Source organism: Bos javanicus, chromosome 12 (genome assembly GCF_032452875.1).
Source record: "Bos javanicus breed banteng chromosome 12, ARS-OSU_banteng_1.0, whole genome shotgun sequence".
NCBI classification, from domain to species: Eukaryota; Metazoa; Chordata; class Mammalia; order Artiodactyla; family Bovidae; genus Bos; species Bos javanicus.
In genome coordinates, this window is record NC_083879.1 from 11,915,218 (window position 1) to 11,929,848 (window position 14,631).

Below are 14,631 nucleotides of genomic sequence, written 5' to 3' on the forward strand. Positions count from 1 at the left end.
GCCTCTCCTCTGAACTACTACAGCACAGGCTTTAAAGCCCACAATTCAACGCTGAACTACACTGGAAGGACGGAAGCTGAAGCTGAAGCTCCAATACACAGGCCACCTGATGTGAAGAACTGACTCATTGGAAAAGACCCTGATGCTGGGAAAGATTGAAGGCAAAAGGAGAAGGATGGGATGGCAGCAAAGGAAGAGACGGTTAGATAGTGTCACTGACTCAATGGACATGAAGTGAAGTGAAGTTGCTCAGTCGTGTCCGACTCTTTGCGACCCCATGGACTGTAGCCTACCAGGCTTCTCCGTCCATGGGATTCTCCAGGCAAGAATACTGGAGTGGGTTGCCACTGCCTTCTCCAGGGGATCTGCCCAACCCAGGGATCCAACCCAGGTCTCCCACAATGCAAGCAGATGCTTAACCCTCTGAGCCACCAGGGAAGCCCAAATGGACATTCAATGGACATGAATCTGAGAAAATTCCAGGAACAGCAAAGGACAGGGATGCCTGGTATGCTGCAGTTCACGGGGTGACAGTCAGACACGACTATCGACTGCAACAACAACAACAACACATTCTTTTGCACTACTTGTTGCTGTTCCTTGACTATCAGTCTCACCTCCCGAATTATATACTATAAACTTCCTGAGGGTAAAAACCACGCTTCATATTTCAGTGTTCCGCCACCCTCCACAGGGCACATGCTGGTAGCTACAGAGTCGTGCTCCACAGGAACACTCAGGTGGACTGACTATCAAGTGCCTCAAATATCTCTTGCTGGTCCAGCCTGGCATGCTGCAGTCCATGGAATCGAAAAGAGCTGGACACGACTTAGCAACTGAACAACAACTAGTTCCTTAATTCAGTACATGACAGCCTGCCAATGCCACAAAGAAACTCTCCAGCTTGGATCACCATCGTCTTTCTAGGAAATTACGGTTTGTTGACTTTCCTAAAGCTGGGCTAGAGTATAAACACTTATCATGTGAGAATCAACTACAAATATGGGGGAAGGATGATAGACACAGAAGACTGGGGCTCGATGCCTGGGTCAGGAAAATCCTCTGGAGAAGGAAATGGCAAACCACTCTAGCATTCTTGCTGGGAAAATCCCATGGCTAGAGGAGCCTGGTGGGCTATGGTCCAGAGGCCTGCAAAGGGTTGGACACGACTGAGCACGCGTGCCCAGCAAGTGAAATGATCACAGATTTACTATAACCTATCTGTCACAAAAGGACTGATGGAGTTTCTCTACTTTTCTCTGTGCTGCCTGACTTCGGCTTTTTTTTTTTTTTTTTTTTTGATGCTTTATCACAAACACTTTAAAATTTTGTTAACTTTTTACTTTATATAAGTTTTGAAGCTTACTTTCCATTTACAGTTAATACAAAATATTGGCTATGTTCCCCATCATACAATACAACCTTGAGCCTATCTTCTACCCAATAGTTTGTGCCCCCACTTCTCCACCCTGGTATGGACCCCCTCCCCACTGGTAACCACCAGCTCGTCCTCTATATCTCATCACAAACACTTTTTGAAATGATACTGTGGCAGGTAAACGTTTGGGACTCTTGCCTTCCCACAATCCCAGCAGTTCTGTTTTCACTGGTGACTGAGATCACCCTTCTCAAAGTTGAGAGGCTTCAGTTTTCCTCTAAATACTCCACAGTGATTCAGCTACATCCTTGAGGATAAGCATATTTATGTGTGGGTCCTGTCTATCAATGGCCCATTTTAAAAACAGAGATGCAAGATTCCCCAGAGTTAATCATTCGAGCTGGAAAAGCAAAGGTGAATATCATTGCTAAGGCAGTTAGTTTAGTGGTGATGATGGATACCCTGTTAGTCCACTCCTCTCCTCACTGAATCAAGCAGCTGTGACTGTCTTTACCCCTCTCCCACCAGCAGGCTTGCCCTTTTGGAAACCAAGTTTAGATCCCTCTGTCCTGTTCACTTGAACAACATGGAAATTTTCCAACATTTTAACCTACTTTATTTCTTTATCGAAAGAGTGCCATGGATTTAAGAAATGGTGTAAGGATCACTAAGAATTCTGTTTTCTATCATAAATATGAAGCAACAGCGACTTTCCTGGTGATCAGTGGTTAAGACTCCCCCTTCCAAGGCAGGGCTTCCCTTGTGTCTTTGCTGGTAAAGAATCTGCCTGCAATGCCGGAGACCCCGGTTTGATCCCTGGGTCAGGAATATCCCCTGGAGAAGGGAAAGGCACCCTTTCCAGTATTCTGGCCTGGAGAATCCCATGGACTGTACAGCCCATGGGGTCGCAAAGAGTCGGACATGACAGCAACTTTCACTTCACTTCCAATGCAGGGGTGTGGGTTTGATCCCTGGTCAGGGAGATAAGATCCCACACGCCTCAGGGCCAAAAAACCAAAACAGGAAACAGAAAAAATATTGTAATAAATTCAATAAAGACTTTAAAAATGGTCCACATAAAAGAAAAAAAACTTAAAAAAAAGAGCCTCCCCAAAAATCCTGGTCTCAGAGCTGTATAATATTGCTTGGTTCCTCAGAAATACTGACTTCCATGGGAACCAATATGATCTGATGGGGTTATACAGAGACAAACACCTAAGTATTTCATTTTTAGGTGGAGATTTTTTGCGTAAATGGTATATATATTTAAAAATTTTGGTTTTTAGTTATTAATTGCTAGGATATAAAAATGATTAATTTTTGACCTTGCTAAACTCAGTTGAAACAGTTTATTTTGGGTGTTGTTTGGGTTTTTTTTTGGTAGATTCTGTGGGATTTTCTAGATAGGTAATTATATTATCTACAGATAGTGACCGTTTTATGTCGTCCTTTCCAATCTGAATACGTCCTCTCATTTTTCTCGCTGTTGCACTGGCTAGGACTTCCAGTCTGACGCTGAACAGGAGTGACGGGTGCACGGCTGTGGTCGTCCCTGTGTTAGTCCCAGTCTTAGAGGGAAAGCACTCAGCCTTTCACCATAAAGTATGGTGCCAGCTGTCGGGCTACAGATGCCTTTTCTCAGGCTGAGGAAGTTCTCTTCTGTTTCTATGAATAGTTTGCTGAGAGTACCCACTTCCATTTTCAGATGGCGTTGAGTCAGGCCCAGGAGATTCTGGGGTGGAAAGGGGGAAACACAGCCAATTCAATGGCAGTTCAAACCCTGGTCTTACGCAATCCATCTGCTATCACTTCCTTTTCAGAGACCTCAAGTAGCTGCTCATATTTGTCCATATTTTATTGTTAAATTCAGTGAGAGACAGGGTAAGCATGGGCTTACTCTGTCTTATTCAGACCTACTACTTCTCTTGAGTCATTTTGATGGGAAATAAGGAAAATTTACCAGTTTACTCAGTTTTATTAAAAAATACGTATTTCAAGAAGTGTCTAGGATCCACAGATGAGTTAAATTAAATCTCTGTTTCATGGCTGCTCTTATTCCTCTTATTTACTTGGTAAATTCCTACTTGTTAATGTCCTAAACCAATCTTAAATTTTTATCAAAATAATAAATATAAACAGTTTAATAAGCCAGATAGCACTACAAGATGTATAACAAAATCAGCAACCTCTGATTTTGACCTCTACCATCTTTGCCCCCAATTCTCACTCCCCACAGGTAGTCAGCCACTTCAACTCTGCTCACCATGTCTCATACTACTAACCTTTATATTTTAAATAATCCTTTTACATTCTCTTTAAAATTGCAGACATTATCTGTTTACTTCCTATGACGAAAGGTGAGGATTATTTCACCTATCTTACCTAGAACATACATCTCATGTTCCCTCCCCTTATTCTCCTAACAAACATTGGTTAAATAAAATTCTTTATGCTCTTACTGTACACTTTATTATTACTATATATGTACAGTAATACATTACTATATGCAGGATGTAAGTTATTAATATATTTCTAATTATAATAATACACACACACATATTATAACACACACACACACACACATACACACACACACAGTTCAGTCAGTTCAGTAACTCAGTTGTGTCCAACTATTTGTGACCCCATAGACCACAGCATGCCAGGCCTCCCTGTCCATCACCAACTCCTGGAGTTTATTCAAACTCATGTCTGTCGAGTTGGTGATGCCATCCAACCATCTCATCCTCTGTCGTCCCCTTCTCCTCCTGTCTTCAATCTTTCCCAGCATCAGGGTCTTTCCCAGTCAGTCAGTTCTTCACATCAGGTGGCCAAAGTATTGGAGTTTCAGCTTTAGCATCAGTCCTTCCAAGGAATATTCAGGACTGACTTCCTTTAGGATGGACTGCTTGGATCTCCTTGCAGTCCAAGGGACTCTCAAGAGTCTTCTCCAACACCACAGCTCAAAAGCATCAATTCTTCGGCATTCAGCTTTCTTTATAGTCCAATAGTCATATCCATACATGACGACTGGAAAAACCATAGCTTTGACTAGATGGACGTTTGTTGGCAAAGTAATGTCTCTGCTTTTGAATATGCTGTCTAGGTTGGTCATAGCTTTTCTTCCAAGGAGCGTCTTTTAATTTCATGGCTGCAGTCACCATCTGCAGTGATTCTGGAGCCTAAAAAATAAAGTCTGCCACTGTTTCCATTGTTTCCCCATTGATTTGCCATGACGTGATAGGACTGGATGCCATGACGTTAGTTTTCTGAATGTTAAGTTTTAAGCCAACATTTTCACTCTCCTCTTTCACTTTCATGAAGAGGCTCTTTAGTCCTTCTTCACTTTCTGCCATAAGGGTGGTATCATCTGCATATTTGATTGTTATTGATATTTCTCCCGGCAATCCTGATTCCAGCTTGTGCTTCATCCAGCCCAGCGTTTCACATGATGTATTCTGCATGTAAGTTAAGTAAGCAGGGTGACAATATACAGCCTTGACGTACTCCTTTTCTGATCTGGAACCAGTCTGTTGTTCCATGTCCAGTTCTAACTGTTGCTTCTTGACCTGTATACAGAGTTCTCAGGAGGAAGGTCAGGTGGTCTGGTATTCCCATCTCTTGAAGAATTTTCCACAGTTTGTTGTGATCCACACAGTCAAAGGCTTTGGCGTAGTCAATAAAGCAGATGTTTTTCCGGAACTCTCTTGCTTTTTCAATGATCCAGCGGATGTTGGCAATTTGATCTCTGGCTCCTCTGCCTTTTCTAAATCCAGCTTGAACATCTGGAAGTTCACGGATGACGTACTATTGAAGCCTGGCTTGGAGAATTTTGAGCATTGCTTTGCTAGCGTGTGAGATGAGTGCAGTTGTGCGGTAGTTTGTACATTCTTTGGCATTGCCTTTCTTGGGATTGGAATGAAAACTGACCTTCTCTAGTCCTGTGGCCACTTTTGAGTTTTCCAGATTTGCTGGCTTTCCAGATATTGAATGCAGCACTTTCAACAGCATCATCTTTTAGGATTTGAAATAACTCAACTGGAATTCCATCACCTCCACTAGCATTGTTTGAAGTGATGCTTCCTAAGGCCCACTTGACTTCACATTCCAGGATGTCTGGCTCTAGTTGAATGATCACATCATTGTGGTTATCTGGGTCATGAAGATCTTTTTTGTATAGTTCTTCTGAGTATTCTTGCCACCTATTAGTATCTTCTGCTTCTGTTAGGTTCATACTATTTCTGTCCTTTATTGTGCTCATCTTTGCATGAAATGTTCCCTTGGTATCTCTAATTTTCTTGAGATTTCTAGTCTTTCCCATTCTATTGTTTTCCTCTATTTCTTTGCACTGATCACTGAGGAAGGCTTTCTTATCTCTCCTTGCTATTTTTTGGAACTCTGCATTCAAATGCCTATATCTTTCCTTTTCTCCTTTGCCTTTCACTTCTCTTCTTTTCTCACCTATTTGTAAGGCCTCATAAGACAACCATTTTGCCTTTCTTTTTCTTGGGGATGGTCTTGATCACTATAACACACACACACACACACACACACACGTATATATGAATTTCCCAGGTGGCTCAAGTGGTAAAGAATCTGCCTATGCATGTAGACGCCAAGAGACACAAGTTTGATCCCTGAGGTGGGAAGATTCCCTGGAGGAGGAAATGGCAACCCACTCCAGTATTCTTGCCTAGAAAATCCCACGGACAGAGGAGCCTGGCAGGCTACAGTCCTTGGGGTCACAAAGAGTTGGGTACAACTTAGTGACTGAGCACACACACACACACAATAATGTATATATACTATTACATACTATTATTCTATATAGTTTTCATTTTCCCCACTAACATGTACTCTTTACTAATTCTTATCTTTATTTCTCTTTCACTAACTGTTCACCAAATTCTCCAGCAGAACTGTTAAATTCTCTCAACATTACCAGTTCCCTTTTCCCCCCTTACAATATCTGTTCTTTCTGGAACCCTGTTTTCCCACTTTGAGTTGCAGTGGTGTCTTCAGGCACAGCTGTCATTCCAGAACATCCTTTCGTGGTCATGCTGGGAATTACCTTTGCCTCTTCCTTGGCTAAGACCTCTCCACCCTTTCCTCCTCTCTGTTAATTTATTCCCTCCTCTTGTTGAGAGTACATCATGCAGGATAAAGAATGAAAGTTTTCTGAGACTTGTATGTTTAATAAGTTGTTAGTCTACCTTCACATTTGATTAGTAACTTGGCTGGGTATAAAATTCTAGGTTGGAAATAATCTCCCCTTTAGTTTCCAGTGCTGCTGTGGAGAAGCCTAATGCCATCAGGATTTATAGTAAATTTTATATAACCTGTTTCCCACTTCCCTCAGCTTAGACGTTTTCAGCTTTGTCTCTTTACCCAAAGGGTTCTAAAGTTTCGAGAGAATATGCTTTGGGGTGTATGCATGAGTGTATGTGTTTTCCACTTATTAAATTGAATGTCTGTCCTTTAGTGAAATTTTCTTAAATTACTTTTTGGGTAATTTCCTGCTCTTTCATTTTCTGTTTCTGGAATTTGTATTAGTCTGATAAAATCTATCATCTCTCTTCTATTTTCAATTTCTTCATCATTTGTGAGAGTTCTCTAATGTCCAATCCTTTTGTTGAATTTATTTCTGCTGCTGCTGCTAAGTCGCTTCAGTCGTGTCTGACTCTGCGCGACCCCATAGACGGCAGCCCACCAGGCTCCCCTGTCCCTGGAATTCTCCAGGCAAGAACACTGGAGTGGGTTGCCATTTCCTTCTCCAATGCATGAAAGTGAAAAGTGAAAGTGAAGTAGCTCAGTCGTGTCTGACTCTTAGTGACTCCATGGACTGCAGCTCACCAGGCTCCTCCATCCAGGATTTCCCAGGCAAGAGTACTGGAGTGGGGTGCCATGGCCTTCTCCTACCACTTTTAATTTCCAAGAACTCTTTCTTATTCTTTGAAGGTTACTATCTTAAAATAGCATCAAGTTTTTATTTTACAATATTTTGTCTTATCTCTGAGAATATAAATTTTCACTTTGTGAAATGTTTTTCTGCTTTCTGTATAAGCTTTATTTCTCTGTTTATTTGTTTTGACTTCCATCTTTTATACAAGAGGCTATCCATTAATAGTTAAGAATCAGGTATTAAAAAGTGGATTGAATTTTTTTTGCATAAAATCAGGGCTTGCCAACAAGTGGGTCTTCTTGTAAGGTTAGCAGGGAGAAATTTCCAAAGGTCAGCATCAGAAAGGCTTTTCTCTAGATTCATAGATGTAGAAAGAAAACAAACTTATGGTTCCAGGGGGAAAGGGAATTGGGTAGATTAGTGGAGACTGGGACTGACATATACACATTGCTATATATAAAACATATAACTAATACAGACCCATTGTATAGCACAGAGAGCTCTACTCAATACTCGTAATGGCCTACATGGGGAAAGAATCTAAAAGAGTAAATACATATATAAGTGGTTCAGCTTGCTGCAGACCTGAAACTAACACAGCATTGTAAATCAACTATATTCCAATAAAACTTAAAAAAAAAAATCCTATCTTCAATAGGAGACAAATTTGTCTTTTGAATAAGGCTAAACACTAAAGAGCAGAGTGAAAAAGTTGGCTTAAAGCTCAACATTCAGAAAACGTAGATCATGGCATCTGGTCCCATCACTTCATGGCAAATAGATGGGGAAACAGTGGAAAACAGTGTCAGACTTTATTTTTGTGGGCTCCAAAATCACTACAGATGGTGACTGCAGCCATGAAATTAAAAGATGCTTACTCCTTGGAAGAAAGTTATGACCAACCTAGAGAGCATATTAAAAAGCAGAGATATTACTTTGCCAACAAAGGTCTGTCTAGTCAAGGCTATGGTTTTTCCAGTGGTCATGTATGATGTGCGAGTTGGACTGTGAAGAAAGATGAGTGCTGAAGAATAGATGCTTTTGAATTGTGGTGTTAGAGAAGACTCTTGAGAGTCCCTTGGACTGCAAGGAGATCCAACCAGTCCATTCTAAAGGAGATCAGTCCCCGGTGTTCAATGGAAGGACTTATGCTAAAGCTGAAACCCTCACGTGAAGATTTGACTCATTGGAAAAGACTCTGATGTTGGGAGGGATTAGGGGCAGGAGGAGAAGGGGACAACAGAGGATGAGATGGCTGGATGGCATCACCGACTTGATGGACATGAGTTTGAGTGAACTCCGGGAGTTGGTGATGGACAGGGAGGCCTGGCGTGCTGCGATTCATGGGGTCGCAAAGAGTCGGACACGACTGAGCGACTGAACTGAAACACTAGTTGTCCTAATACTGGTTTCCTGCTTTTCTTGCAGCCGACAAGTTGAGGCAGGCCATTTTTTTTCTATTTCCTTTTTGGGCCTGACAAAACTTTTCCTAAACAGGAATCCTAATAATCCTATAATCCTAAACAGGATTATAAACAAAGCCCACTTTTAACACTAAGATTGATGATGAATTACGTAACTCATTGGGTCATGATATAATATTAGGTGTCTGGGTAACACGGCTTCCTTTAAATTTGGCTTTGTTTCCAGAGTAGCATTAAAGAATTCTGTAGACCAGTAATACTGATATTCTAAGTTTCTAATTTTTATTTGTTTACTGAGTACTTTGTATCAAGTACAAATTACATTTCATTCTTACAACAACTTTGCAAGGTACAATGGTACTGTCTTTATATTATGGCTGGAAAGTGGGGATTAGAAAGGATAAGTAATTTGCCGAAGATCACTTAAAAAGTGGTACATGGATTTGAACCTGGGTTGGACCATTTAAAATTTTAGGCTCTTAAATAATAGGCTATACCACTTATGAATAAAATGACAATTTTCTATATAAGAGCAAGGTTTTATTTCTAGTCATTGTGATATGTTGATTACACATAACTAATATATAAAATGAGCTCAGAACCACAAAAATTCTAGAGTCATTGACCATCAACATATTCATTGCATTTGATACCTCAACTTTTAACTGATATATTACAGAACTGATTTCCTTTCCTTATATTTTAAATGAACATTACTAAGATTACTTCTTTGCTGCTGTTGTTTAGTCACTGAGTCATGTCTGACTCTTTCGCAACCCCCTGGACTGGAGTCCACCAGGCTCCTCTGTCCATGGAATTTCCCAGGCAAGAATACTGGAATGGCTTGTGATTTCCTTCAGCAGAGGATCTTTGTGACCCAAGGACTGAACCTGAGTCTCTTGTATTAGCAGATGGATTCTTTACCACCGAGTCACCTGGGAAGACCAAATTACTTCCATTCTTGCTGATTATATTCTCAGACAGTACGCACTGGAAATATAGCGCCATATAAAATAAAGATCTTAAATTAAAGTGGTTATGAGAGAAAGGAGTTGAAATATTTCTGTGATTTGAAAAGCAATTTCCTTAGGTTAAGCCTTTTCTAAAATATAAAAGCTAAATAATGTTTCTACTTTTAATATTACTTTAAAACTCTAATATTGATTTTCATAATTTATAGAGTTATCTTTTTTGTTGGATATGCATAAAAATTTAATGAAAATTCATGGACTCTCTAAACTCATAAGCTTGTTGATTTGCTTGTCTTGGGAAGCTGACTGCCAATTTAATTTTAGCTCCATTTAGTAGTTACTGACAACTTTGTGATCCAATGGAAGCACTACTGGAGGAATGTAAAAATCAACTGGCAAGTTCCTTCTGAAAGTTTATAAGAAAGGAGCCCCTTATGTATGAACCCATGAGTATCATCCCATTTGAGTACAGGCTTCTTTCCAACTCTTTGCTCTAACTGAATTCCCCGTTCAAGAAGACCATTGCCAGTTTGCAGCTGGGACAGGTGCAGGCTTCAACATTTCCAGAGGTGACATGTCTCTATCTTATCTGTTTCCTCAGTAGTACCTCTTCCCCTTTTCTTTTGCCTTTCTCTCTTAGCTGCCTTTCCATTGTCTTATTTCTGAAGGACCTTGTGGTTAGGTAGCTGTCATAATTCTCCTTGGGGAGTTAGTTAAAGGCTTGATTAAGCCAGGGGCATACTGGAGCCAAACTGTACTTGTTTGCAAGAGATGCTTGCTAAATAGTCATGGATTTTGTGAGCACATGGTTAACCATTGGTAGCTTTAAATCAGTCTTGGAGGAGTATTTACTCCCTGAAAACTGACAAAACAATAAACTGCGCTCCCCTCCCCCTATCGCCCAGAGAGCTGGCCTATCAGCCCTCTCCTGGGTACTACTCTCCCCAGAGGGCCTTGCATTTTCTAAGGTGAGCGGAAATGCTGTTCAAAGTCTAGATTCAAAAGGAATTTCTATGGCTGGGATTTCTCTAACAACAATAAACAAAGGAAAAATCTTTAGAGGCCTTGCCCAACTGTTACCACATAGTCAATGAGTTAGACCATCTTGATGAAAACAAGTTCTACTGATCCATGACTAGGAGATACGGTGAGGAATTATTTTAAAAAAATTTAAGAAGTATTGCTTTTCTGGGCCAAGGAAGATGCCCAAAGATACGTGTATGTATAACAGTCCTATAAAATGTGTATCATTCTATAACAGTGAGCCATTGAATCAGACTATTTTCAGAATTAGTGACCAAAGTCAAGGGTGGACGATGCTGCTTAAAAACAACAAAGAATTGCAAACTTCCACAGAAGAGCTGGAGGTAATGTAGCTTGCAGAGTGAAAAACTAAACTTGCTAATAGAGTACCTGTTAAATAATCTTGTGGTTTCCAAAACCGGAAGTGGGCCTTAACATTCTTACCAAAATCTTAAAAAATCATAACTGTTGGACTTTTAGTTAAAGCAAAACCCAGGCCTAGTTACAGAAAATGACATTTACTCATACTCTAAGCATATCTTCTTTAAAAGGTTAGAGGTGCTTAATATTAACTAGTTATCCTTCCTATATATTTTTGTCTGTGCCACTATTTTCAAATAATCACTGTATCTATCGTGTGCCACACACTCTCTTAAGCATAAGGATCAATATGTTCCATCCCACACTGTTTCAAAGAGTCTATCAATTTTTAAAGTATATACTTAAGGAAGTATTATTCAAAGGCCTCAAAGATATTCTACTAGTAAGAATGAAGGATTCGTTTCTGATTAGTTTATTGTGCTTGCTTGTGTTTGCACGCTCAGTGTGTGATCCTCTGTCCATGGGATGTCCCAGGCAAGAATACTGGAGTGGGTTGCCATTTCCTTCTCCAGGGGATCTTCCTGACCCGGGGATCGAACCTGTGTCGCCTGGCGGTAAAGGTGGAATCTTTACCACTGTGCCACTTGGGATAGTTCATTGTAACTAGACAATAACATTTGAAAGTTGTAATCTTTTAGCCTTCCTGCTCCCACAAGAATAGTCACCAGGAGCTTTTTTTAGAGAAGATTATTTGCTTTCTGAGGAAAACTGTGGTATAGTTTTAATAGCCTTCTTGGAAGGATCTGAATGTAACTAAATAAAAATATGGAAACTATGCTTTATAGAGAACACTTTATAACCCAGTCCGAGAACTTTTGCACATAACTAACCTGCGCTTCTGAAAACATGGTCTAAAAGTAGTGAGTATGGGTCCTTAGTAGCGGCTCTCGAGCTACAGTCGTGGGGACACTTGGAGTTTGCTGTTTCAGTTGTTTACTCTAATACAAACACACCATACTATCAAAGCGCGTAAAATTAGTGAACACACGGTGTATTCAGCTCAAAAAATACTTCCTTTCAAGCTATACTCACAAGTAAACTATCAATGAAGGCATTAAACAAAAACTGAAACTCAAAGCAACAATGACTTTAAAGCTAATACCTCAAGAAGGCTGAAATGTATCAAAGTCATAAAGGGTAGGAATAAAGTATGCAATGGACAGAGTTGATCTAAAAGATAAACAGTTCTTTTGACACCAGGAAAAGGAATCAGGGAAAGATGGGGGTCAATAAGTGGTGAATGGCCTGGCAGGTTGTCTGCCTGACCTTCACTGTTGACCTAACGGAGCATCTCATGACCAATGAGAACTATCTAAAACAGGTATGTACAAACCTCCCCTACCAGCAGATCTGCAGCTTCTTCAAACCCCTAGAGTGTAAACCAGGCCTTTTAATTTCTGTGATGGAAAGTAAGTCCATTTGGCCACTAGATGGAGATCAGGTTACTCTGCTGTTGACAGGCAAGCTGCTGGCAGTCAGTAAATGAGAAGCATGTTACTTAGAACCTAATTCTCTTTTCTCAGTACTTCTATGGAAGGTATTTTCCAAGCACGCAGATCAGGAGCAGATCTGGGTCCAATAAAGGGTCCATAATGAGCAACAGGCGGTGCTAGTGGTAAAGAACCCGCCTGCCAATGCAGAAGACATAAGAGATGCAGGTTCCATCCCCTGAGTCAGGAAGATCCCCTGGAGGAGGGCAGGGCAACCCGCTCCAGTGTTCTTGCCTGGAGAATCCCAGGGACAGATGATCCTCGCAGGCTAGAGTCCATGGGGTCGCAAAGAGACACGACTGAGGCAACTTAGCATGCAGCACAATGAGCAAGAGGCTGAAGGATCTATTAAGAAGGTAGCTGTAAAAGACACATTTTTGCTAAAGTATATATTTTCAGTATCAACAAAATGTATCACGGAATATCGGGAGATGGAAAAACAGTGGATAACATCTACTCTCATTTTCCAAATGGAACTATCATTCCATTCTAAATTATGTAACTTTATTACTGAATAAACTTTATTTCTATGATAGCTGAACTTTAAACTGGAGACATAATGTTACACATTTCCCAGAAAATGTATAGTCTGTAGAAGGATCAGATACGGCCCTACATACTATAGCAGAGTATTTTGATTATTTTTGAGATATTATATGCTATACTTCTGTGCATTTCTAACTTAGGAACTATACATGAAATTGCTCAGTCGTGTCTGACTCTTTGCAATCCCATGGACTGTAGCCTACCAGGCTCCTCTGTCTGAGTAATTTTCCAGGCAAGAGTACTAGAGTGGGTTGCCATTTCCTTCTCCAGGGGATCTTCCCGACCCAGGGATTGAACCCAGGTCTCTCCTGCATTGCAGGCAGATGCTTTACCATTTGAGCCACCAGGGAAGCCCAGAAACTATATATATGCACTCAATAAATAGTCAGTTACATAAAGACCAACAAAAAATTGAGAGAGTTACAGCTTCAGTTTCGTGTACATGGGTATGAGGAGAAACAAGCATGTTATCTATCATGTACCAATCATCATGCTAGAGCTGGGAACACAAAGGTGCACAGCAGCTTCAGGAAGTCACCAGGAAGAGGAGAGCTACAAGGTTAAAGCACACACAGGGGTTAACTTTTGTAGTGGTGAAGACTAGTTATCCAAATCATGAGTGATACTCCTTTTAAAAATTCTGTTGTGAAGGAAACTTAATTTAGGCCACAAACCTTAGCCATGGGGAAACCATGACCTTTGATCTCTGCAACACATGAGAAATTGAAATATAACCTAAGACATTCAAACACAATAGGGCTTCCCTAGTGGCTCAGCCGGTAAAGAATCTGCCTGCAATGCGGGAGACCTGGGTTCGATCCCTGAGTTTGGAAGATCCACTGGAGAAGGGAAAAGCTACCCGCTCCAATATTCTGGCCTGGAGAATTCCATGGACTGTGTAGTCCATGGGCTTGCAAAGAGTCAGACCCAACTGAGTGACTTTTACTTTTCATCAATTGCTGTAATGAAAAAAGGACCTTAATTCAGACAAAGAAGAAACTAATTTTTAGAATAATAACATAAGCAGAACCATAGTTAATTAATTTTCTAATAACTGTTATGAATAGCAACCAACATCCAGTCTGTTACTGTGATAGATCCATTGCACTTAATGACATGTTTATTTTAGAGTAATGCATTTGTTTCAGCTTAATTGAATTAATATAGTCATACCCTTTCAAAAGACTTTGAGGTTGCTGGCCTGTATTTGTTTATGATTTTCAAAATGCTCCTATAAGCTAAAAAGATGTGTCACTCATTCATGCATACACAATATATGTATGTTTCTTCTCTAAGGGAAGTGATAAAAATAACCACATAAAATAGCAATTAATAATCAGATGTCAAAGTCTCTTATCTTGTTATCGTCTATATCACTAACTGGTTCTTTACAGAGCAACACAGTTGGCAGGAACCTACCTTTCTTTTTGCTGGATAAGAATGAAATATAAACAAAGGAGTTTTCCTCTGAAGGTTAAAATAAATAAATTACAGATAAAACAAATCCTTTCATAATACG

The 14,631-nt window shown here is 40.3% G+C and overlaps 1 protein-coding gene across 7 annotated transcripts in view; it reads right to left on the bottom strand.

The window, feature by feature from the left end:
• Positions 1-14,631, bottom strand: part of VWA8 (von Willebrand factor A domain containing 8) — a 401,675-nt gene that overhangs the window by 122,175 nt on the left and 264,869 nt on the right. The window contains exon 38 of one of the 7 annotated variants that reach the window (XM_061434480.1): positions 2,633-3,110. The exons of the other annotated variants lie outside the window; for them this stretch is intronic. Within the exon in view, the coding sequence (XP_061290464.1) occupies positions 2,874-3,110 (237 nt within the window). The 3' untranslated portion in view covers positions 2,633-2,873. Of the gene's footprint in view, positions 1-2,632; positions 3,111-14,631 lie in introns of those variants that run through there. 7 annotated transcript variants of the gene reach the window in all.